The sequence below is a fragment of the Macaca thibetana genome, chromosome X, assembly GCF_024542745.1.
Source record: "Macaca thibetana thibetana isolate TM-01 chromosome X, ASM2454274v1, whole genome shotgun sequence".
NCBI lineage: Eukaryota > Metazoa > Chordata > Mammalia > Primates > Cercopithecidae > Macaca > Macaca thibetana.
In genome coordinates this window covers 133,554,002-133,580,925 of record NC_065598.1, presented here as the reverse complement: position 1 = coordinate 133,580,925, position 26,924 = coordinate 133,554,002, and the positions used below count along the sequence as shown (strand labels likewise).

Sequence of the window (26,924 nt, the reverse complement as noted above, 5' to 3'; positions counted from 1 at the left end):
AGGGTAAATATGGTTAACTGTAATTTATTATATAGTTTCAAAAAGCTAGAAGATAGGATTTTTGAATGGTCACAACACAAAGAAATGATGAATGTTTGAGGTGATGGCTATGCTAATTATCCTGATTTGATCATTACACCTTGTATACATGTATCGAAACATCACTCTGTATCCCATTAATATGTACAATTATGATGTGTCAACTAAAAAGAGAAAGAAAAAATTGAATCTTAATGTCTTCTATTGGCCTAGAATGTACAGTACTGTTTATAGTTCACTGTGATTGACTCATATTTGGCTAGTCATAGCATGTACAACTTGTATGTTCTTGTAGGTACTGTCATGGTGGCAACTTGGGTCATTCTGAAGTGTGATTCTGAAAGATCTGGTTTTAGGTTTCAACATAAGCTATTTCAATTTTAATCTGTACCTTGATCTAGGATAATCACATTTTTTTTTTTAAAGAAATTGGTAAGTAATTAGCTACTGCCACTTCTAAGGGTAATAGGTTACTTAACTATAACATGAATTTACCAAATGAATCCTTTTGGAATTGAATAAATGCTCAAGCAGATTATTCTAGTAGGAAGAGATTCATGCAAAGTAGAGTTGTATCTTGCTTGGCCAGTGTAGACTATAGAACTCAGTTTTGATCTGTTGTCTTCTTGCTGTAACAATACACTTTAGGATACTTCATGAGTTCAGGCTGAGACCTGGGAACTGCTCTTTGGACAACTGTCTAGAGAAGGCACATGCTGTTCCAAAAGTGCTAAGCACCATGGTTGTCTGAATCTAGTTTAGGAAAACCAGTGCACGTGATAGGCACTTAAGAATTCTTTGTTGAATTGAATGAGTAAACTCTTCATTAAATGGCATATAGAAAAATTGGTCTTCATAAGTCAGCCAGAGGTGATACCATACATTCTGCCAGACAGCAAACATTATATCAAGATGTTGTTCAGAGGAGTTCTGACTGTCTAGGTAAACCATGCATTATGATTCTTTACACGAACCACTTTCTTTCTGGAGCCAGAACTTATACCTGCTTTACCTAGAGAACAGAATAGAATAGCTAGGCTCATCTGAAAACGTTTTATTTGATATAAACCAGCACACATAATTGAATGTCTTCTTTCCTGAACAACTGGCATTTGAGAGTCAATCAAAGAACAAGTCTATGTCTCCTTTCCCCAGTAGTGAGCTTCAAAGCAGAGCAAATGGATCCCTGACAGGGCCGGGGAGGGTAGAATCAGATGTGGAATACATGCAACCCTCCCCCCGGAGACATAACTTGGGCAGGAAAGGAAAATAATGTGTATCTGGTACACCCTGTCTCCCTTACAGTCATCACCTTTCCATCAACCGACTGTGTTTATTTTAGTTGGAAGTCAGCATTTAACCAGTTCTGCCTGAAGCTTAGTGAGGGAGTTTAATTCTGAGAACCGTGTTCTCACTGAAGGGCAATATTCTCTTTCTCTTGGGGAAGGAGTGTTGTTTGTATCCTCCTGATGTTGAGGGATCTAGTAGCCATCATCATGTAATGACATACCAAATACAGTTTATCTGAGAGTTTAAAAATTAGAAGCAATCTAATTGCTGATGTGATTCATGAATAGATGGTGCAGCTTATAATGACTTGGTGATAACAATTTATTGTATACCAATCACGTGCACTCAGAAGAACCTGTGCATGAAATCAATGTGAGCACTAAGACTAAATGCAAATATTTGTGGACATTTAAAGTTTTAGGCCCCTTGATTATCTTTCAGGTAATATATACAACATATTTGCCAATATAGATTTTTCTTCACCAGCCATCTGGTAAAAATTAGTATGAGATAAATAATTTAGCTTCCTTCTGTTCAGATACGACTTCATTTTCCTCTTCCTTGATGCTGTGAAAAGTCTTCAGAAATAATCAATGGTAAAGTGCATTTGCATTCCTGCCAAAGCAGAGCCTGGAGGTTTCTGACATGCTGACGTTTGACTCTTTTTCTCTGTGCACTGTGAAAAGAAGAGGTGCCTATTATTATCAAGTGGCCCCAAAGAATTGCGTGCATGATGGCAGCCTTGCACAAGTGCACTGCCTGCTAAATCACAGTGTGAGGAACCATGACATGAGACAACTGGGATGTTCGAGAACTGCAAGTCATTTTTCAGGATTTTAAAAAAATAATACTGCAGAGCATAAGAAAGGGATTGAGGAGCAATTAATTACATACTCCCTGTGACCTAATGATTCTCTCTCTACCCGCAGAGAGTATCTTACCCTTGAAGCACAGTAATTGGTTTGTAGGAGATATTTTTCCATTCATAAGAAAAAAAATCTCTCCTACTTTTCATCCTGGACTTATTTCTCCAATCTGGCTTGAGTTGAGGAATCTTATGCTAGAGTTGTAGGAGAGCAGGTGCCAGATTGTGGAGGGCCTTGAACGCCCGGCCAGGGAGTTTAGATTTTATCCTGTAGGCAGCAGAGAGCCATTAAAAGATTTTGAGCAGGAGGAATGTAAAAAATAGGACTTGATTTGGATTCACGCTTAGTATAAAAGTGCAATGATAAGATATATTAAGGGAGTGTTACGGTTCTGTTCACAGCATGAATATAACTGTAGGATTCATCTCTACTAGCTGACTAGTTCAGCTTTTATAGCATGCAAATTTTCAGAGCCAGCTGTAAGAGGTTGATGGTAAAAGAACAAAGTAAGAATTGAACATGTGAATGTAATTGTAAGGAGGGATTTTTAAATGATCACGATCACTGGTAACACAGAATAGTAATCATTTTAAAGGGTGACTGTAGAATTATTTGTTATTTTGTTTGAGTTGTCTGAAACCACTTCCATGCTATATAATTACCTTAAGTTTTAAGAGCTCCCTGCAGGAATAATTTATGTATTTTGCATTCGCATGCAAATACTTTAACAGTCTACATTGTTGAAAATAGAACTGAACATTATTTCAGATAGGTAATGGTTGTACAAAGCTTATGAAGTATTAATCATTTTTATATATTTCTGATAGTTTATATGATATTACTGTGTTGTGTTTTCAGCTACAGTGATACTTAGGTAACAAATATTTGAAAATTTAAATTGCATATTTTGATAAAGAACTGTAATTTGCCAATTTCAAAATTTAATGTCATCAAAATCCTTTTAAAATATTAATATAAAATGTTGCAATATTTCAGGAAATACAAGGCAAGCCAAATTTAATTTAAGCTACTAAGGGCTCAGTTATGAATTGTAGCTAGATACGTGGCCTAAACACTCCTGTAAATCATTGCATTTTTAGAATTCAGGCTTCACTGCAGTGGTTTCTACAGAGGCCATAATATAAAGTGATAACAATCATAAACAGCATCACAGGTGATGGCAGTTTAGTCATAAATAGGAAATCGTTGTCTTGTTCACTGCAACATAGCTACACATCTAAGCATTATATGTCCCTTGTGAAAATGTGATTCACTTTATGATGGTGACATTCATATTTCAAAGTGTCTTGTTTTAATGAGCTTTCACAGGATTTCTTTGCACCAATCTTGAACTTCTCAAGAGTCCTGGATTTCCTTCTTTCCCCCCCCCCCCCCCCCCCCGAGATGGATGTGCATTGAGCATAGGAAAATCTCCAGGAAGAAATACGTTTACTCCTCTATTTGGCTCCTCTATAGACACTAACTTTACGGAAGAACTTTACTTACCTTGGGCAGCCTATCAGATTTCACCCTAAGCTCTGAGCACAGCTGGGAGTTTGGACAGTAAAGAGATGTCTTTCCAGTCTTCCCCATTAAACATTCACGGGTGAGGGTGGTGGATATTTCTCAAAGTCCACAGGTTTATAGAATTGGGGAAAGCAAATGGCCCATTTTTTTAACTTTCCGTGTTTTCTTTTTTTTTTTTGAGACGGAGTCTCGCTCTGTCGCCCAGGCTGGAGTGCAGTGGCCGGATCTCGGCTCACTGCAAGCTCCGCCCCCCGGGTTCACGCCATTCTCCCGCCTCAGCCTCCCGAGTAGCTGGGACTGCAGGCACCTGCCACCACGCCCGGCTAATTTTTTGTATTTTTAGTAGAGACGGGGTTTCACCGTGTTAGCCAGGATGGTCTCGATCTCCTGACCTCGTGATCCGCCCCCCTCGGCCTCCCAAAGTGCTGGGATTACAAGCGTGAGCCACCGTGCCCGGCCAACTTTCCGTGTTTTCATTCTCTGTTGTCTTTCTCTGCTTTGTATTTCTCTGTTTCACTCTGTCTCTCACGTATGTAAGCATGTGAGTGCACACAGAAACACACATGAATCTGACTCAATAATTCATATATCTCCTTATATGTGTTACCCACATCTGTACCTGAAAAGGCAGAAGCCTAATTTCAGTAAAGGGGCTCTGGGGTCATTTCCTGAATACTTCTAGAGTAGAGTTCACTGGAAAGAAAAAACCCAACATGTGCCCAAACTCAGTTGTGAACAGTTTTGCAATAGAAGAGTGACCCTTTCATGCCATGATCTAGGAGAATGTTAAGTGGACAGACTTATATAAAATAAATGGAATGCTGCTGTCCACTGTAATGGAAAAAGAAGTGGCCTAGGGGATAGGCTGCCTGGCCCGGCTTCTGTTCTGTGTCAAACCTCTTCCTACCCTCTGGAACTCAGGATCAGTTCGAGCTTCTGGATCTTCAGTGTCTTGAAGCCCCAGGAATATCACATGCCAGTACCACCTACCTTAAACAGATCCCAGCTTCCTCTAGAAGCTTCCCTGCACTGGATTAGTTCTCCAACAGAAAGTGTTAATGCCAGGTTCTAGTGTATTAGCATCTCTGGTTTCATTTCTTTGACTCTAAAACAAGCTCTTTAGAGAATTGTTTAAAAGTCTACCAAAACCCATTAATATAATTTTTACTTTTGTTGTCATTACTTTTGTTAAACTGTCCCTTACCTATCACTTGAATGCCATAACTATTCAAGCAGTTGTAGGCACTGCTTAAACATAAAGTACTGTTATATTGTTCATTATTGTTATTAGTAACCTACATTATGAAAGTAGAACAGTAAAACAGTGGTTTGGAACAAAAGAAATGAGATAATAATATTGTAGTTTTGTAGCATAGTAATTAAAGTGAGATGTGTAAATGTCATCTGGCCTATTAATATTGGATTATTTCACAAATCCCTTTATTATCATGTGGTCTCACTGATACACATTATAGTAATTCTAGTATTAGATTCTTAGACTATTTTAAGCCCTAAATCAAAGGCTCATGTATTGTCATCCTTGAAAAGGAATCAGTACTGTAAGCCTTTCTGGCACATACAACTAGTGTGTAATATTCGCCCCTCACAGAAATGGAAAGGTGCTTTTCTTCTCTGTTGTTATTGACAATCACCAGTTTTTAGATCAGTTTCAAGTTGCAGGGTGGGGAGAACGCTACGTTTTCTTATCTATCACACAAATGGAAAGTTAAAGGAAGGGAAGGGATCTGGTAGTTGTTGAACATCTCCACCTAGGCTAACTGCTTCCCCATGCCTTCTGTCATCTTCCCTATGAGACACGTGATGCTGTCCCCATCTTGCAGATGCAGGATCAGAAAACACACCAATTGCCTACAGTCAGAAAACTGGGAAGTGGAAGAGGCAAATTAGAGCTGAGCTCCTCAAAAGGGCCAGGGCACACAAATAGGAGGGAGGGCTGAGCCTTCAGCAAATGTTGAAGTTGCGCATTTAGAAGGGAGTTGACTTTACAGCTATTGTCTACCCAGTAACTACTCTGTGGGTGAAAAGGTGCACTTGCAATTGAGTTTATTTTAAAAATGACTTGTTAAGGGTACCGTTGCTGTGATTTTCTAACCTGTGAGGTGGGAGGAACTCTCAGGCCAGAGGGATGTAATTACTGAGAGGTGCCTTCAAGAGTAAAGCAGATTGTTATATATTTCAAAGGGGGCTGTCACAGTGCCTGGGACACAGTAGGCTTTCATTAAATCCTAGATTAGAATTAATTCTTCTATTTGGGTCTCCAGTGAATAAATTGGCTCCCTCCATTCAGATTCGTGAGAAATGACTGCCACTAGCATCCTCTCGTGTAGCTCCTTTCAAGGCACTGATGAGTAGAAATGCGCTCTTTGTAAAAAAGATTCCTCTCTTTAGCACTTGTTATCCTCAGTAGTCATTTGCAGATGTAATGTAATGTAATGTAATGTGATGCCGCAGTTTAACAGTCCTCTGCAGCACCATTCTCATCCATTCAAATCCTTGGTTTATAGATGAGGCCTTCGCACCTTGCCCTGACACCAGCTTTTATGTTTTGCAGGAGAAAGAATACATTGGTGACTTCCATTTGAGCAGTTGCTATTGTCTAGCGTTACTTTCCTACTTGTTCAAGAAAGTCTCCTTTCAAAGTTTTTGAAGAAGCAGACTCCTAATTACTGTGACACTTTTCTTCAGAGACAAACCCTACCAAATGTAACAGAGCTGCTGTCCAATGTGTGTCAAAAGTATGATTCTCAAAAACTCCTGGCCAGGTGCGGTGGCTCACGCCTGTAATCCCAGCACTTTGGGAGGCCAAGGCAGGCGGATCACCTGAAATCAGGAGTTTGGGACCAGCCTGGCCAACATGGTTAAACCCCGTCTCTACTAAAAATATACAAAAATTAGCCAGGTGTGGTGGCCCCTTGCCTGTAATCCCAGCTACTTGGGAGGCTGAGGCAGGAGAACCCCTTGAACCCGGGAGGTGGAGGTTGCAGCGAGCCGAGATCATGCCATTGTACTCCAGCCTGGGCAACAGAATGAGACTCCGTCTCAAAAAAAAAAAAAGAAAGAAAGAAAAAAAAATCCTGAGGTACAAGAATATAATATGCACCCACTTTGGTGTCATTTTATTTTTAATAGGCCTTGCTAGAGCTTTTCAATTCATCTAGGAGGAAAGGACCTTTGTCTTGTGCATGACAGTTGGTTGGATCTCTGTGAAAATTTTTCAGAGCTCCTAAGCTTTGCAAGTGCTTGCAACAGCTATTTAAAAAGACACAACCTACTAAGCTTGTTCTCCGGATAACATGTACTTCAGAACTCATATTCTTGCAGCTGGATTTAGATCCCACTCTGAAGTCAATACAGAGAAGAGGACTGCCACAAATTAGAAAGCTTCATAGTAGCAGAGACTATGTATCCAGTGGGCACAAATGAATTCCAGGACTGGCTAAAAATCTAGAAGGTTTATTTTTAGAAATGATATCTGATATTTGATTCACCTTTCAAAACACATAGATCACAGGAAGGGGGACATCACACACTGGGGCCTGTTGTGGAGTTGGGGGAGGGGGGAGGGATAGCATTAGGAGATATATCTAATGTAAATGACGAGTTAATGGGTGCGGCACACCAACATGGCGCATGTATACATATGTCACAAACCTGCACGTTGTGCACATGTACCCTAGAACTTAAAGTATAATAATAATAAAAAAAACACAGACTTTAAATCAACAACAACAACAACAAAACACATAGATCAACCCTGCCATTAAAAAAACCAATATACTGAATTAATACACATAATAAGCAGGTTAATAGGTTTTTCAGGGGGTTATTCACCTTAGAGACGTGTTCTTCACTTGAAAAAAAAAATTCCACAGATTTCTGTTAAACAGTGAGATGCCCTAATAAGTTTTAAAATATACAGCAGTTGACACAGTCTCTCTGGAACATATTTTATGTAAAATGAATTACTCCCTCTGCCACCTAATTGGATTGCCTAAGCAATCTGTATTCTCCTGCAAGGTTAGGGTCAGACTAACACAGTCTTGGGCCAGTCACACAGTCTCGAAGACACATGGCCTATTTCTTTGTCACGAGTCTCAACAAGCTACTTCCATGCCAAAATGTATTTGCTGACCAGGCTTGCAGGAGAGTGAGGCGTTTGGATCCTGTAATTTTTATATCACGACACAAATAACCCATCTTAGCCTCTGGAAGGGATGTATTGTATTTGTTTGCTCTCATTCTTTAACTTCTAGCTTATTTCAGTGTGTTTTAGAAAACATTGTTTTGGAAGAATTCAGAGCCCGGATAAGCCATGGTATGGCATTGCTTTACAGAAATATATGAAAATCCAGAACAATTCAGTATAGAGGACTAAATGAACTCCAGGGCTGAAATATGGTCATATCTGAGTCCTAGTTCTGTTTTCAACAGGCCATTGGTTGACAGGTTCCTGAATATTTTTCTTAGTTTTGTTTGTGAAGAACTAAGGAGAAAAAGCGACACTCTGCTGACATTTTGTGGGGTCCACATAAGGTAAATTAAAATATCTATGAAATATCTAGGAAGATAGAAATTCTTGGTAAATAATTCAGTGTAACCATATGAGGAAAAATAGTCCCAATGTGCATACTCTTAATTCCAATTTGCATTTCTTTACAAATGGTTGCTAATTAACATGTGTATTTTTAAGTCATTTTGTGGCATGGTATTTCATGAAACCCCTTTTTCAGCACTGCATTTCTTTAGTGCTATGGCTTGGATTACTGCAGCCATTTCAGCCTATTGCAGACAGAAATGAAAAATGAAAGGAGGCAAAACAGTTCTCTGAGAACCAAGCTTGGAGGAGAGCACCAAACACAAAGTGTAATTCATGCGCAGTCCTAATTTTTGACAGAATTTATATTCTTCCATGTTAATAAAGCACATATAGCCCGGCCTCTTTTTTTGTAAATTGATCCCATAGTGAAAAACAATCTTGAAAAGTGGATTTATTTATTTGGCCCTGGTTTCTGGGCCTATATTATCAGAAGCAATCCCACATTTCATGTTTTTGGAGCTTACAATATTCAGAGCTTCTTTCACCCTAGATCATCTCATTGCATCCTCATACAACAACCAGGAAGATCAGCAGAACTGGTAGATTTTTTTCACCATTTTACAAAAATCAGTCTAATAGAATTTAATTGAAACCCTTAACTATTTGCAGACAAAAAGACCAAGAGTATAAGGTTCTTGCCTATGTCTGGATTATTAGGAATTTCTTTATTTTTGCTTAAGTATTGTTTTGCTTTTGTTATTCTCTATTCTCTTCCTCCTTTTCTCTCTCCGTCCCTCACTCTCTCCCCCTCTTCTCCATACCTCTCCTCCTTCCCCTGTCTGTCCTCCTTTCCAGTTTTGAAATTGAATTTACCTCTAAACCACTTTCCTCCTTTGATCACCTACTTTTTCTACCCTCACAGGCAAGTTTCTGACTTGCCTGTCTCTACTATAAAATAGTCCTCTATTCATTGGAAAATGTAGTGCCACATTTAAACCTTTTTTGGATTTATACAAGGGAGCTTCCAAAGTTTCTTCGTATGTTCCATTTTTAATTTATTTATTTCACTAGGTATGTTTTGATAATTTACTGTATGCCAGACCTTATGTTAGGAGCTGCCTTCAAGTATCTGATAGTCCAGTGGATATTTGAGTGAGCAATCCATATTCTGTTTATCGTGAATTCATAATTTTGCTTAGCTACAGTGCACTGGGTGAGTATTGATTCCCTCTTCCTCAATCTCTCCCTTCCCATGCTTTGATCTCAGTAATAATGAAGTTCATTCACATCAAATATACCCTGGAAGAGAACATCAAAGCCCTAACTATAATAATTAGTCCTGGATTTTGAAATCACTGGTGGAAGGAAAGGCTGCATAGACAATATAGGTAGTTACATTGTCACCCCCATGGGCATGATTTATGTTTTAAGATTCTATTGTTTCAAGTTTTTTAACAGAGTTGAAAATCTAATTTTAATCTGCATATTAATTTCATTAGGCTGGGGAATAATTGGTGCACACAAGTCAAACCTGCTTAAATAACCTAACTTTTAATCTGGAAAATTAATCATCATCAGAACATGGCTCAGAATTAGAAGAGTGACCCTTGCTACTGGCAGTATTTGTTCAATTAATTGGAAGGTCAGGCTACTGAAAATGCGACTGGAAGGGAGGAGAAGAAGAGAGAGGTGGGAATGTAGAAGGAAGAGGTAGATTAGTTAAAGTAGGTTTCTAAAACCTACTGAAAAGAGGAAACTGTGTTTTCTAGGTTCATTATGAAACATTCTTTAAATGCCCACTCATAATATCTATCAACTGTTTTTCTTTCTGTGTTCTATTGTTCGTGCTTTAAAAAACGTTACATGTGAATGAAACAAAATATATTGAGACACATTAATCTATACCAGGATGTGTGCACTTGGCAACACTGCCATCACAGGCTTTGTTCGCCAGACTGGGGACTTAGTGTTCCCATTTTATGTATGGACAACTTCAGTACACTCTGTTGCTCCCCCTAGATCCAAGGGAATCAGTGTAGCCCATGTAAAAAAATATATATATATATGTTTTTGAGAGAAATATGCTAAAGGGAAACATTTACAGTCTGCATGGCAATCCTCAAAGCCTCCCATCCTGCTGAGATGCGAACTCAAATGAAACAGTGCCACCCTATCAGTTGCACTATAGCTGAAAATACAAGAGCAGGGTGAAAAAAAGTATGAAAAACCTGTTATTAAGGCCTGTGTTTGCCAAATTACTTATTTTAATCAAGAAGGCATTTAGTCTTGGTGTGTATCTTTTGGTATTGGAAATGTGTTTAAGACTCTGAAACAACATCAATGTTATACAGATACTTTAGCCCTCATCATTTTGGTATGGCTACTGAAGATATAGCTGCACCCCATCTGCTGACTGACATGGTCCTTACTTGGCTCCATTCAGGGAAGCCATCATTACAGCCCACTCTTCTATTAACCTGGCTCCAAAGAGATACTACTACACTCTGTCCATACTTTGCCCTTGGTGCCAGGGGCAAGCCCGGCCACTGTTGCTTCTTCTGACTGTAACAGAGGATAACAATGTATATTGCTCCCAAGCCTTTGTTCTAGGGAAAAAATGTTTTCTGGTACACCCTTGGGTCTTGCGGTTATTTGCATATATTCAACATAACTGTTGCACTAATGCATTCTTCACTTGCCTCTCAAAGTCTGTGTGGAGGTCTTAATATGCCCTGAGAAGGGCAGCTGACCATTAACATCTGTGATTGTAACAATTCCCCAATATGTTATATGGATGTGATGTTCAGGGTTCAAATGTTTTATTCTTGTCAGTGATATTTCAACCTCCAAAGAATTATTTCCTCCATCATCATGTGAGTACGTTGGTAAAAAGGAATATTAGATTTTGCTCCTGGATCCACCTATTCTCTGAATGTAGATTCCTCATTCCTTACCCAAAATATTATCATTATACTATAATAATACTGATATGTTTTGTTTTTTGTTTTTTGTTTTTTGTTTTTGAGATGGAGTCTTGCTCTGTTGCCCAGGCTGGAGTGCATTGACGCAGTCTCGGCTCACTGCAACCTCCACCTCCCAGGTTCAACTGATTCTCCTGCCTCAGCCTCCCGAGTAGCTGGGACTACAGGCACGTGCCACCGTGCCTGGCTAATTTTTTTTTTTTTTTTTTGTATTTTTACTAGAGACAGGGTTTCCCCATGTTAGCCAGGATGCTCTCGATCTCCTGACCTCATGATCCACCCGCCTCAGCCTCCAAAAGTGCTGGGATTACAGGCGTGAGCCACCATGAATTTCTTAAATAAAAGGTTCAGTATTCACTAAAAAACAAACATTGAACTTCAAGGGGAATAGACATGATTATACAGGGGAAAAATTTTAGAGACAGATTGATTATTTCATTAAACAAAAAGTTGTTATTTTCCTGAAAAAAACATAGATATGCAAAACATATATTTCTTTTAAGAGAAATCAACACATAAAAGGTTATAAGACTTAAAGCATCTTTTATTTTGTACTCATGTCAAGTAATTTCTCAGTGACCCTGCAGGGAATGCATGACATCTTTTTAACTCATTCATGCATTAATTACAATAGCAGATATTTATCTGGTGCCTATTAAATCCAGAACACAGTGATTGCTGCCTTTATTTAGTGCCTCCCATGTGTCAAGACCGCTATGGTACCTTCTTCCAGTGCACTAGCGAGCATCTCCAGATCAATCAAAGTAGCTTGGTTCCTTGGCATACATCTACCTAGTCTCCTCTGAACAGGGATTTCGTGGGTTGGGACAAATCCAGTTTCTATTATTCGTATGAATCACTGCAGAGACATAGGGGTGAAACTGTATCCTCTTGGTGGGCCTGCCTGTGTTGGGTGGGATGTTCACATTTTTTCCCATTTGATAAAAATCAAGCCTCTTCTGCCTACTCAACACTGGATAAAATGACAGTGTCATACACAGAGAACAGAACACTCCTTTGGTTGCTTCAACATTCTTTTTTTGGCCTCATTTTTCTCCCTCTCTACGGAGTTTTTGAGTCCAAATTTAGTGGTGATGACTAAGAAATTGCCAGGATGTGACAGAGCATTCAGTTCATTGAGTCCTTCCTTGCCATTTTTCGATAGTTGTAACAATTGCCAAGTTTTTTCTCCTGATGTTGTAGGTGCTATGTTATTCTTAACAGATACTAAATTACACTTGCCGAATCTGTCCATGCAGTGACAGCCTCATTTTACATACAGCTGATTTCATGATACGGTATTAGGGAAATTCCCTGCAGACTTTTTACTAGTTGATAATTCTGAATCCTAGAATTTCCAATATTTAAATCTGAACATCTGAAATTCAAATTATATAAACAATAATCAAGTGGTCTGCCATGTGCTAATGTGTCATTTTTGTGGGGGGAAGGTAGATGGGGGGAAAAAGTAAGACAAGTTCCTTACCATCTGGAGCTAATCATACAGTTGTATGAGTCACAGGGCCATGCTCGAGATGTAGATAGAGCTGATGGCAGCACAGATAACAGGTGTAATCAGTTCTGTTTGGGAGAGATTATATGTGATTCTGGAAACAGTCATATTTGAGCTAGGCCTTGGAGGATTAGAGGAAAGCCAGTAGGTAGAGAAACAAAGGAATGACATTCTCAGCAAAGGAGATGAATGGCCTCAGTAAAGCACAAAGGCATACATGGCTGGTTCTGTGGTGAATGACACTGGAAGATGACGCTGGAAGGCATGGTAGTGACTGAACTGTGGAGAATTTTTAAATGTTACATCAAGTTGTTTGTTGTTTTTACTATAGGCAAGGTGAAATCATCCAAATTTCCCAAGGAAGGGAACTTTGCTTTAGGAAAGCAAACCTGCCAGCTGAAGAGAAGAAGCCAGTTAGGAGGTTATGACAGCAGTCCAGTGAAGAGGTAATAAGGCGCAAAGTAGAGCAGTGGCATTGGGAATGGAAGGTGAAGGTCATGGATCATGGACTAGAGAGCACGGGAATGAAATGAAAGGCCCTCTGAAGTGTTAAGTGTGAGCAGCTGCCAGGATGGTGGACTCCAATTACTGAGACAGAGAATACAGAAAAAGTAGAGGAAGTGTGGCTCTGTGCTTCAGATACTATTCTTCCGTTTTCTGTATTGAAAAGCTTGACTAAAATGATACCTCTCCGTGAATCCCTCCCTAGGCCCTCAGTCAGAATTAAGTCTGGCTTTTTCTGTTTTCATATAGCACCTCCTGTAAGCCTCCCTTTCTTTCCTTACGGTAGCACACATTGTATCTCTGACATTTGGGTACACGCTTGACACCTACAAATATATGATAAGCTGTCTGAGGCCACATACTACTTACCTATGAATATTTAGCACCAACCAAGTACATAATGGATCCTTAGAAAATGTGTATTAAATGAATGAATGAATGCTGCTATCTCACAAGACATTAAATGCAGCCCATTTTGGGGACCTGACTTAGAATATGCAATGATCGCATCTCACCATTCTGGAGTCAGCCATACATTGTTTATGTGGCTAATTGGTATCACTTGCCTTGATCATATGCCTTTTTCACCAGATTTATTTTCAAATGGTTTGACTCTTTATGAAAGGAAAATCCATTCTCCAATGATGATTTTTTTTCCGTACAGTGATTTAATTCCCAAAGAATTTCAGCAACGTTCTGTGTAGCTGTCCTCATCACTAAAGGAAATGTGGAGACTTCTAGTCAAATTTCTTGGTACTTTCTTGGCTTTCTCTATGTTGAGAAATCCTACAAAGAGGAGTTTTCACAGCCCATAAATAGAACATTTTGGTTCCTAACATGTGACAGTTGCCTTAGAAGTACATTGCTTCTTGAGTAGGTTGAATTTGTGTGAATCCTCTGAAGATCTATGAGTGTGCCCCTAGGCTGAAATAACCCCCAAAGATACTCCAATTCGTGCATTCTGGGAGCCAGATTGGGAAGCTGAGGGGAGATTAGGCAGATTACTGTGTGAAGCACTGATCGTAGAATCCTAGAAAAAAGGAAAGGAAATTGCTTGAGTGCTTAAATTTCAGAGAAAAGCTGCCTTGCATGAGGACTATATCCCTCTTTGCTGAAGTGACTGAGAGGGCTTCAGATGTTGCTGCTCAGCTAGTGTGTATTGCTTGAAATGGTATCCAATATGAAAATAAAGAAAGGTAAAACCACGGAGACATTGTTTTTCAAAGACTGGTGCCCCAGAAAACTTGCAATATTTGTTTGTATACATGTTTTTGATGATAGTACCAAGTGTTTTTCCTGATAACATCTCAGCAAATTAGCAAAACTCGGGTAGGTTAATTGGTGCCTCTATCACATGTAGCTCAGTTAGCATTTTCCTAATAATCTTCCACTCCAAGTAGGCCCTTTGGTACTCTGTGGATTACTTGTAGAATCAAATCGACTATTCATTTCATTTAGCTTAGAAATTATCATTTTTAATGGCTGTTTATTGTACGCATAGACACGCGTACACTCAAACACACAAAAGGTTGTTTTTTTGTTTTTTTTTTTTTTTCCTTGAAATGGTCTATTGAGGGCAGGAGCCCTTCTTTTGAAAAATCCAGTCTAAAGTAAAAATGGCCAAATGCATGACAGAAAACCACATTCCTGAGTTCAAAGTCCACTGGGCTGCTCTATCATGTCTGCTAGTAAAATCACTGTAAATTCCTTGCTTTTGTATTGATTTGCATGTAAATGTTACTGTAAGGCAAGGATGGGGTGAGGGGGGAATTTTTCTTTCTGTCTCAAGTCAAGGTTCATAGATCCAAAAAAAAAAAAAATCAATTTGGTTTACCTAAAAGTAAAAGGTAGGCTTTCTTTGTAGCATTCTTTTAGAAACATAGGCAGAAAGCATTGTAACACGGGTTTCAGCCTGAGGCAATTGACAACCATAGTGTATCATAACTCAAGAATCCATGAAAATTAAGTACAAGGACCGAATTTTTTTTTTTTTTTTCATATTGAACCCTGAAGGGAACAAAGCTCCATGTGTCAGTTTTGTGCTTGTCTTTTCAATCCTTGGCTCTTGTAGTTGTCCCATATATTTCACTTATGTGGCTTATTCTGATGTTCCCATTACCTATTACAAAGAGAGCTAATCATTGATCGATGACACTTTCACTTACGGCTTTTTCTAAAGCATCACGTGAAATGTTATATATAGTCTGCTGGTTTCCAATGATGATAGTTTATACTATTAAAATAGAGCACCAGTCATACAAGCTTTTACAAAGTATGTCTTAACCTCCTAAAAGGCGATGCCGCATGATTCTACAGGAAATCCGTAGCTATAAACACTGAACTTTTGTTTATATACTTTTTGTTGCAGGAACTTTTCACACCTGAGTGCAAATTCAAAGAATCAGTGTTTGAAAATTATTATGTGACATATTCATCAATGATATACCGCCAGCAGCAGTCAGGCCGAGGGTGGTATCTGGGTCTGAACAGAGAAGGCGAGATCATGAAAGGCAACCATGTGAAGAAGAACAAACCTGCAGCTCATTTTCTACCCAAACCGCTAAAAGGTACATTTGATATTTTGGGAACTATGGATCATGCTACTAAATAATATTGATTGATTACATTTCATTTGTTTTGGGGGTACAGGTGGTTTTTGGTTACATAGACAAGCTATTTAGTGATGATTTCTGAAATGTTGGTGCACTCATCACCCAAGCAGTATACACTATACCCGATATGTATGGTTTTAGCCCTCACCCCGCTCCCAGCCTTCCCCCGACCCCAGTTCCCAAAGTCCATTATATCATGCTTATGCTTTGTGTCCTCATAGCCTAGCTCCCACTTAAGTGAGAACATACAATATTTGGCTTTCCATTCCTGAGTTACTTCACTTCGCATAATGGCCTCCAGCTCCATCCAAGTTGCTGCAAAAGACATCGTATCGTTCTTTTATATGGCTGAGTACTATTCCATGGTGTATATATACCACTTTTTTTTATCCACTCATTGATTGATGGGCACTTTATTGGTTCCATATCTTTGCAACTGTGAGTTTTGCTGCTATAAACATACCTGTGCAGGCGTCTTTTTCATATGGTGACTTATTTTCCTTTCAGTAGCTACCCAGGAGTGAGATTGCTGGATCCAATGCTACTTTTAGTTCTTTAAGGATTCTCCATACTGTTTTCCGTAGTGGTTGTACTAATTTACATTCTCACCAGCAGTGTAAAAGTGTTCCCTTTTCACCACATCCATGCCAAACATCTGTTGTTTTTTGACATTTTAATTATGGCCGTTCTTGCAGCATTTAGGTGGTATCTCATTGTGGTTTAAATTTGCATTTCCCTGATGATTAGTGATGTTGAACATTTAGAAATAGTAATTTAAAACAGCCCTTAATAATACTTTTGAAAATGAAACAATCGTTCCACATTAAGACATTTATTTTAAAACCTTACATTCTGTAACACTCAAAAACATTTGCTCTCCTGATTTTAATTTTTCCATAATGCATGTACATATAGTGACACTTCACTTATGTAGAAGTAACTTACATGCTAACTCAGGACAGCCAAGACCCCCAAATTATGCTACAGTGTTGCCTGGGCAGAAACATAGGTGTTAAAAATGAGTGTACACAGCCCGGTGTGGTGGCTCACACCTGTAATCCCAGCACTTTGGGAGGCTGAGGCAGGCGGATCAGGAGGTCAGGAGATCGAGACCATCCTGGCTATCACGGGGAAACCCCGTCTCTAATAAAAATACAAAAAAATTAGCCAGGTGTGGTGGTGGGCACCTGTAGTCCCAGCTACTCAGGAGGCTGAGGCAGAAGAATGGTGTGAACCCTTGAGGCAGAGCTTGCAGTGAACCGAGATCACGCCACTGCACTCCAGCCTGGGTGACAGAGCGAGACTCCGTCTCAAAAAAAAAAAAATGTGTGTACACTTAACACCAGAAAGTTCCTTGGGTCCTCTCTAAGGGCCCAACATATTATTTCAGCAAATTTTGCTTATAGTTTTCCCATCATTATTAGCAAATTAATAGCAAATTAGAAAGGGTGAGGGATAAGAATAGGCTATGGAAGATAGGAATATAAGAAATAGTGAGATATGGTAGAGAAGAGACAGAAAATGCAGGCAAAGCAGAGGAAGACTTCAAAGAGATTACTAGCCTGGGGTTAGAGTAGGGGTTTAGAGTAGAGGCAGACACTGCGCAATTCAAACAAGCATAGCACCGTGTTTTACAGCACGTTTTTTGGAGCCAGACTGCCTAGATTCAAGGCCCAACTTCACTTTTTACTAACTGGATGGTCTTGAACAGTTTATTTACCTGTGTATGCCTCAAGTTCATCTGTGTAATATGGATAAGAGTACTCATAAGATTCTCATAGGGACTAAATGGGATAATGCATGCAAAGCACTTAGAGTAGTATCTAGTGTTATAAGTGTTCCATAACTCTAAGCTATGATGTTTATTTATAGCACAACAATAATAAATTTTACCATTTAATAGACCAAGAATTATCCAATACTTAGGCTCTTAAAGTGTTTCATTTTAAAGTATGATAGAAATCAGTGTTTTAAAATATTTTCCATTTTAATATTTGCCTTGCACAGTATGCTATAGATCATATTTAAACTTCTAAGAGGTTTATTAAATGCATTTTTTATTAATCCTCTCTTACATAACCATATGTCATTGAAGTTGGGCATTAAAATTCTTTCCACACTACTACACCAAGGCTAGATTTCTGCTTAATCTGATCCTGTCCACTCTCTACTGAGTCCTTGAAAGCAGTATTTTTCATGTCTGGCTTAAGGCACAGAAGCCTAGTAACCAAAAGAAAAGTTGAGGACCAGTGCGGTGTGCCCATTTTTTTAATGTATTTTTTTTCTCTTTTTCCTTTTCTGAATTTAATTTATAATTGACATAAAAATTGTATATATTTATTATGAACAAGATATTTTAAAATATGTATACATTGTGGAATAGCTAAATCAAGCTAATTAACATATGCATTACCTCACATACTTGTCATTTAGGTGTGTAGAACAGAACACCTACCAGCTATTCTTAGAAATTTTCACAATTGGTATGCCCATTTGAAGGCCTTTTACACGATCTTTGTGTGCTTTTCAGTGGCCATGTACAAGGAGCCATCACTGCACGACCTCACGGAGTTCTCCCGATCTGGAAGCGGGACCCCAACCAAGAGCAGAAGTGTCTCTGGCGTGCTGAACGGAGGCAAATCCATGAGCCACAATGAATCAACGTAGCCAGTGAGGGCAAAAGAAGGGCTCTGTAACAGAACCTTACCTCCAGGTGCTGTTGAATTCTTCTAGCAGTCCTTCACCCAAAAGTTCAAATTTGTCAGTGACATTTACCAAACAAACAGGCAGAGTTCACTATTCTATCTGCCATTAGACCTTCTTATCATCCATACTAAAGCCCCATTATTTAGATTGAGCTTGTGCAAAAGAATGCCAAGCATTTCAGTGAACTAAATCTGGGAGAAGGACTGCCAAATTTTCTCATGATCTCACGTGTACTTTGGGGATGATAATCCAAAAAGATTTCACAGCACTAATGCTGATCAAAATTTGCTCTCCCCCCAAGAAAATTTCAAAGACCACAATTGTTCTTCAAAAACAAACAAAACATAACATAACCAAATTAACTGCTTAAATGTTTTGTCGGGGCAAACAAAATTATGTGAATTGTGTTGTTTTCTTGGCTTGATGTTTTCTATCAACGCTTGATTCACATGTACTCTTTTCTTTGGCATAGTGCAACTTTATGATTTCTGAAATTCAATGGTTCTATTGACTTTTTGCGTCACTTAATCCAAATCAACCAACTTCAGGGTTGAATCTGAATTGGCTTCTCAGGCTCAAGGTAACAGTGTTCTTGTGATTTTACCAATTTTTTTTCTTTTCTTTTTTGTGGTATTCTGGTCAAGTTATTGTGCTGTACTTTGTGCGTAGAAATTGAGTTGTATTGTCAACCCCAGTCAGTAAAGATATCTTCAAAAAATTATCCTCAAGTGTAGATTTCTCTTAATTCCATTTGTGTATCATGTTAAACTATTGTTGTGGCTTCTTGTGTAAAGACAGGAACTGTGGAACTGTGATGCTGTCTTTTGTGTTGTTAAAACAAGAAATGTCTTACCTGTATATGTATGAGTCCTCCTGTCATTGTATTTGGCATATGAATATTGTGTACAAGGAATTGTTAAGACTGGTTTTCCCTCAACAACATATATTATACTTGCTACTGGAAAAGTGTTTAAGACTTAGCTAGGTTTCCATTTAGATCTTCATATCTGTTGCATGGAAGAAGGTTGGGTTCTTGGCATAGAGTTGCATGATATGTAAGATTTGTGCATTAATAATTGTTAAAAATCTGTGTTCCAAAAGTGGACATAGCATGTACAGGCAGTTTTCTGTCCTGTGCACAAAAAGTTTAAAAAAGTTGTTTAATATTTGTTGTTGTATACCCAAATACGCACCGAATAAACTCTTTATATTCATTCAAAGAATCATCTTCCAACATGTATTTATTGAGTGTCCATTATGTGCCAGTAACTGAAGTAGCATCTGGAGGTAAACATTGTATAATGTAGCTAAGGTCGCTGTCCTCAGATAATCTACAGTCTAGAGATTCATATTAACAGGAACACCTTAAAATGTGTTTATTTCACTAGTTACTGTACCTGGACTTCAGATTGGTACAAAGGAAATCACGTTCCTATTCAGTGGTCAAATTGTACAAATGAGACCTTTGTGCTAGTATTTTCTCTGCCACTCACAGTGTCATTTCCCGTCTCTGTTGCTTATTTCTCTCCTCTCTAGAGGGAATATACAGGACTAAATATCTAGTATCCTTTCTACCTTTGAGAACTGAAGGAAAATGTAAAATTTTTTTTAATGTTGATGACTTTTCTCTAGCTCCCCAAAGCTGCATTGTCTGGCAATGAACACTTTGAAAACAGTCAATGCAGATGGTCCCTGACTTACAATAGTTCAACTTACATTTTTGGGGGCTTTACAGTGGTACAGAAGCAATAGGCATTTAGTAGAACTCATACTTTAGGCACCCATACAACCATTTTGCTTTTTATTTCCAGTACAATATTCAATAAATGACAGGAGATATTCAGCACTTTATTACAAAATGTGCTTTGTAGTACACGATTTTGTCCAACTGCAAGCTAATATAAGCGTTCTAAGCACATTTAAAGTAGGCTAGACTAAGCTATGATGTTTGCTAGGTTAGGTGTATTAAATGCATTTTCAACTTCAGATGGGTTTATTGGTATGTGAGCCCATCGTAAGTAAAGGAACATCTGTATATGGAGGGAAGAATTGTGAAATACATAAAATGTAACTGACTAGTGTTTTTCAGAGCATCTGCAAATAAAATTACTGGGGCTCCAAACAGCCTGCTTTTGCAAGGAGGGGAGACTCCTCTTTTCTAGGATGTTTGGACTAGATTCAGCATGAGCTCCTACCCCTGCCCACCCCAGCCCAGTCTAGTCACCTTGTGATTTCATCGTAAGTCCTCCTCATCCTGCTTCATCCTGCCTGAGCTCTAAAGCACACCTACATGAGGTAAGCCCACCTGCCTTTTTTAAATGCAGGAGCCTTTGTACCATGTTTTAAAAATCAGGAGACTCTCGCTCAACCACCTCTCCCTGTTAACTCTTCCTGATTTTTAATGAGTAGGGAAAATTGTGCATCGTCTCCCTCTTTCTCTAAGGACTTTAACGTTGGGTCATTGACTGCTTCGGTTGCTGGTCTTCCTTTTTTTATTGCTCAGAAATAGTGTAGGTCTGCTGGTAATAAGCAAATGAACACTATGGGGGTCTCAGGGATGCCCGCATTAATAGGATAGAGTCAAAATGCCCAGGGAGAATCGTTTCCCGCCAGCATTCTTTTTGAGCTGCCTTAAAGTTGTTTTAAACAGATGGTGGTGTTAAAATAAATTAATAAGTAAATAAATAGTGCTCAAATAAACCTTCCTACAAGTGATGATATCAATACTTTCACACATCTTCATTACACACACACACACACGCACACACCCTTTCCCACCCCACCCCCTCACGCACATCTTTTAGTAGCATTCCTCCTGGCAGAAAATACTAGTCTTGCCGCCTAACGGATGAAAGCAAAAAAAAAAGACTCTTTAGTCAAATAGTTGTGGGAAACACTTCAAATACTATTGGGTCTCAGATATTAGCTCACATCAGAATCACCTGGAAGGCTTATAAGACTCAGATCACCGGACTTCACCTTCAGAGTTTCTGACTGAGTGAGTCTTGTGTGGGCCCAAAACTTGCCTTTTCTTTTTTTTTTTTTTTTTTAATTATTATTATTATTATACTTTAAGTTCTAGGGTACATGTGCATAATGTGCAGGTTTGTTACATATGTATACTTGTGCCATGTTGCTGTGCTGCACCCATCAACTCGTCAGCACCCATCAACTCGTCATTTACATCAGGTATAACTCCCAATGCAATCCCTCCCCCCTCCCCCCCTCCCCCCTCCCCATGATAGGCCCTGGTGTATGATGTTCCCCTTCCCGAGTCCAAGTGATCTCATTGTTCACTTCCCACCTATGAGTGAGAACATGCGGTGTTTGCTTTTCTGTTCTTGTGATAGTTTGCTAAGAATGATGGTTTCCAGCTGCATCCATGTCCCTACAAAGGACACAAACTCATCCTTTTTTATGGCTGCATAGTATTCCATGGTGTATATGTGCCACATTTTCTTAATCCAGTCTGTCACTGATGGACATTTGGGTTGATTCCAAGTCTTTGCTATTGTGAATAGTGCCACAATAAACATACGTGTGCATGTGTCTTTATAGCAGCATGATTTATAATCCTTTGGGTATATACCCAGTAATGGGATGGCTGGGTCATTCTGGCAAGTTTCCGGGTGATACTGAGGCTGCTGGTCCTCGGGACTTTGAGAACCACTGCTATTAGTTCGTTCTCATGCTGCTATAAAGATAATACCTGAGACTGGGTAATTTATAAAGGAAAGAGGTTTAATTGACTCACAGTTCTGCATCGCTGGGAAGGCCTCAGGAAACTTACAGTCATGGCAGAAGATGAAGGGGAAGCATGAAGGATCTTTTTCACATGGCAGCAGGAGAGAGAATGGGAAAGCGCCACTTACCAAACAATCACATTCAGTGAGAACTCCCTCACTATCATGAGACAGCATGGTGAAACTGCCCCGAGGATCCAGTCACCTCCCACCAGCTCCCTCCCTCAACACATTGGGATTACAGTTCTAATGAGGTTTAGGTGGGGACACAGAGCCAAACCATATCACACTGGCATACACTATTCCTTTCTTCAGGATTAGTGTGAATCAGCAGATTAATTTCTGAAAAGTCTTGTGTTAAAGAAATCTGTTTGACTTTTACAAATGCTGAGACAAACTTATTTGGCCACAAAGCCACATTTTCATGGAGCGTCTATTAACATAGCAGTCGAGGAGTCGTCCTCAAGCTTTTTATGGGTACCTGAATCATCTGTGATGTTTTGTATGCTTCTTTTGTTTTAGGCTTGGCCTGGGAATCTCCTGAATCTGATACCTACTGTTCTATACCATAGCACTTAATGTCGGTGTTCTATCGCATAACACTTAATGTCAGTTTTCCACCCCATCTGTGAATGTATATTCAATCATTACACTGTATTTAGGCGGAGGTTGAATATGGAAAAGAAAACAACACTTTCTTCAGGCTTTTTGCAAGTTTTTCAAAGCAAAACAGGCTTCAATTCCCCCTCCCCAGAGTTTGTTTGTACCCGAAGAGAACACAGGCTCATTGCCACGGAATCTTTAAAGGACTGAGAGGGAAGTGATTTGTGGCACTTCTCCCCTCCCTAACCAGTACATTTGTTCCAGTTTTAAGCCAGTCAAGCTCACTGAAGAGTTTTTCAAAGACCTCAGCTACATGGATTTAACTTTTCCAAGCATCTGTTGTCCAAATGAACGTATGAGGGAAAATGAATATCTCTTCATCTGCATCAACTGACCATAACTATTCTGTGGATAAGGGGTGGTGGGATCAGAACTGATAACCATTTTCAACAAATTTCATACGAATGCGTCTTAGAAGCCTCATTTAGATGAGATATCATTCATGGGTAAAATTGAAATGTGCCTTCACTGGCAGAGTCTTTAAACAACAATCTCTTCAAGACAATCTACACTTTTTTCTATTGTTTCTGAAAATCCTTTCAACCTCTATTCAAAGCCCTTTTTGCGCTTTAGAAATTGATTACAGCGGGACTCTAATTGCCAGTACAAAAATCTGTACGGGGATATGGCAGTGGTATAATAGATGACCATTTCCAATTATAAAACAATTAGCAAAGTATAGCTAGGTCAGGCCACTAGTACCCTTCAAATTCTTAACCATATTTACAAAGACAACTTTTCGTAAGTTTTATTGCTCTGTCCACAAAGATGTGGTCTCATGGTTTCACACGATTGAGAATGCTATAAGTAGTAGTATACTCAAAAGAACATGCCTCTAATTCTGGACTGCTCTTTATCTCCAAGAAACAGAGAGAGAGAGAGAATGAAAAAAATCCCAGCTTGGAGGAATTTTGGAAGTTACTCTTTCGTGAACCATCACATATTCTGGGCCTTTTTAATCTTTAAACACTGTGTTACTATTAGAGGTTGGTTTGAATTTGTTGCATAGAGAACGATAATCTCTCAAATCAATGAACCCTTTTGCTAATATCACATGCATGAGTACAAGTATCTTATATTTCTCATCACATTTACCATAATAAAGAATGCAGACAAGTATAATATATGACATCATTTTGGGGATTTTCCAATTGCTATGTGGGCATACTGGAAGAAGTTTGTAACAGTTGCAATTCTGTCACAATGCAGGAAGTCTTTCTAGAACACACAATGTGGATGATTTTCAGTTTTAGAATTGTAAACTAATTAACCAAATGTCAATTCAGTTTCTCATTTTCTATTAGTTTTTGTTACAAACACTGCCTCTCTATTTCTGTTTTGTACAAACACTTCACACACACACACACACACACATACATACACACACACAGGTACACACATAGATGTACCTCTAAAAGAACTCAGAGGTGCTGTCTTCCTCTGGGAGGATGATCATATGTCTATTCAGTTGGGAGAATGGAGCAGTCAAGTTCAAAAATCCATGGCTCTCTGGCTTCAGAAGCTATCCTTTCAGCCATGACACTTGCGTACACTAAATAGTATTGCCCAGGTTTGCCCTGCAACATGTTAGCATATCTGCATATTTTGTACTCTAATAATGTGTATGCTCTTAATAATTTGTTTTTAATGCTGTGTAAAGGTAGTAATTAGAGTAAGAGAAATGTATGGGACAATGATTGAGTAAAAATTCAGCTCCTTTGGGTCAATCACTCAGCTTGTTGGCACAGTAGATATTTAATACCTTAAATACTGTCAGTGCTGCACAGCGCATTACTGAGGCCTAGATAAAGCATTCACACAAAGATAAATTGATTGAAACTGCATCAATTTTGTAGAAAAAGATATTCTGGGGTTTAGTAACAGAGAATTTTTCTTTCCTGACTGGGATTAATACAATTGAAAGTATTCAGTTTTATGTTCTTCACATATGGAAACCACTCTGTCACTAATACCCTGGGACAAACTGGATGATTACAATCCAAGTGTTATTTTCTTCTTCAAAACTTTCAAAACCAGAATGAATTAGTTCTCCAAGTCTGGCTATACTATAGTTTTCTTCTTAATGTAAAACAGCTGAATAAAACAGCTTGAAAAATGTTTGACTTTCATGAGTCTTAAGGACGTTTCAAAATACACCACCAATATATTTACCAACATATTTAGTGCCAGATATACACAAAACAAACACTATCCTATTATTTGTGTGTGCGTGTGTGTGTGTGTGTGTGTGTGTGTGTGTGTGTGTGTAGCAGGACACTAAATAATGAAGTCATGTTGCTATTCTTAGGGAAGTTTCGGTAAAGAGAGCTTCAAAGTTCCTTGGAGTCACCTGCAAGGCTAACTGTACTAAAGCCGAATTTGCATGATCTTTGTACAAACTCAGTGTAGAGTGGTAGACAGACATGCAAGCATCACACTTAGATTATAATAAATGCGGTAATATAAAAAACAAAATGGAGGAAAAGTTTTTGTTAGGGAAATTTAAACATTTTCAAGGAAGAGTTAATTTTTCAGTGGAGTCTTAAAAGATGAGTAGGCATTCAACAGCCAGAAAGGAAGTGTAGACGTTCAATGTCAAATAAAACAAAACAGAACAGAATAGTATAAGTGAAGGCATAGAGCTTCACATGAAAGGCACATGAAATAGCACTGGGTGTCTCAAAAATACTAATTAGCCTAGTGTTGCTGGACAATGAGGGACAGAGCCCCTGGTATGCAAGTGATGTCTGGGAAAGGAACAATCTTTCTATAATGCCTCATTCCATCATACCTCATTACCAGAAAGAGATTATGAGCCACTTGGGTCTGTATTATTTGAGCATCTCTGTAATGGAGTTGCTCTATATGTTTTGTAGAAACCTAATGAGTAAATTATTCTCATCAGTAGATAAAATGAAAGAAAATGGACTATGAGCAAAGTGTGATTCACAACCTTGCCTATTAGGCTATAGAAGATTGCCCAACTAATTCCTCCTTTTCTTCTATTGAACAATCTGTATTTTGCATGCTCAAAAAGGAATTCCTCAGGTTATAAGGGTAGTTTGACCGGTACAATCATATAAAAAAAAATCAGCAAAATTATGTTCTAACAACATCTTCCCATCTAACGTGCACATTTTATTTTTTTAAGGTAACATAATTACTATGAACAACCTAAATGGTATATAAAGGTGAAAAATTAAAATAATTCTTTTTCACAACTCCACGTTACCTCAACCCCTAGACCCTGGTAACCACCATTCAACTCTCTGTTTCCGTTAGTTCAGCTTTTTAAGATTCAATGATGTCATAGTATTTTTTCTTTTTGCATCTGGCTTTTTCACTTAGTTTGCTTATTTCAAAATGCTCTGAAGTTTCATCCATGTTTATGTAAATGGAAAGAGTTCCCTCTTTATATGGCTAAGATATATATATATATGTAAAATCTTCTTTCTTCATTCATCTGTCCATGGGCACTTAGGTTGTTCCATAACTTATCTATTGTGAATAATGGTGCAATGAGAGTGCATACTGATTTCATTTCCTTTGGATATATAACCAGAAGTGGGAATGCTGGATCATATAGTACTTCTGTTTTTACTTTTATGAGGATCTCCGTACTGTTTTACATAATGGCTATACTAATTTACATTCCCATAAACAGTGTACAAGAATACCTCCTTACCAACACTTATTATCTTTTAACCTTTGGATAATATTATTCCTATTAATAACATGTGTGAGGTGATATTACATTGTGGTTTTGACTTGCATTTCCCTTACGATTAATGATGTTAAGTACCTTTTCAGATATATGTTGGCCATTTGTATGTCTTCCTTGGAGAGATGTCTATTCAGCTCCTTGGTCCATTTTTCAAAATACGGTTATTTGTATTTTTGCTATTGAGTTGTATGAGTTCCT

The 26,924-nt window shown here is 38.6% G+C and overlaps 1 protein-coding gene across 3 annotated transcripts in view; it reads left to right on the top strand.

Moving 5' to 3' along the window:
• The window catches only part of FGF13 (fibroblast growth factor 13), a 612,099-nt gene extending 592,280 nt beyond the window's left edge, over nucleotides 1-19,819 (top strand). For all 3 annotated transcript variants that reach the window (XM_050776164.1, XM_050776163.1, XM_050776165.1), the window contains 2 exons: nucleotides 15,647-15,845; nucleotides 18,421-19,819. In XM_050776164.1, the coding sequence (XP_050632121.1) occupies nucleotides 15,647-15,845; nucleotides 18,421-18,557 (336 nt within the window). In that variant the 3' untranslated portion in view covers nucleotides 18,558-19,819. The remainder of the gene's footprint in view (nucleotides 1-15,646; nucleotides 15,846-18,420) is intronic.
• The last annotated feature ends 7,105 nt before the right edge of the window (nucleotides 19,820-26,924 follow it).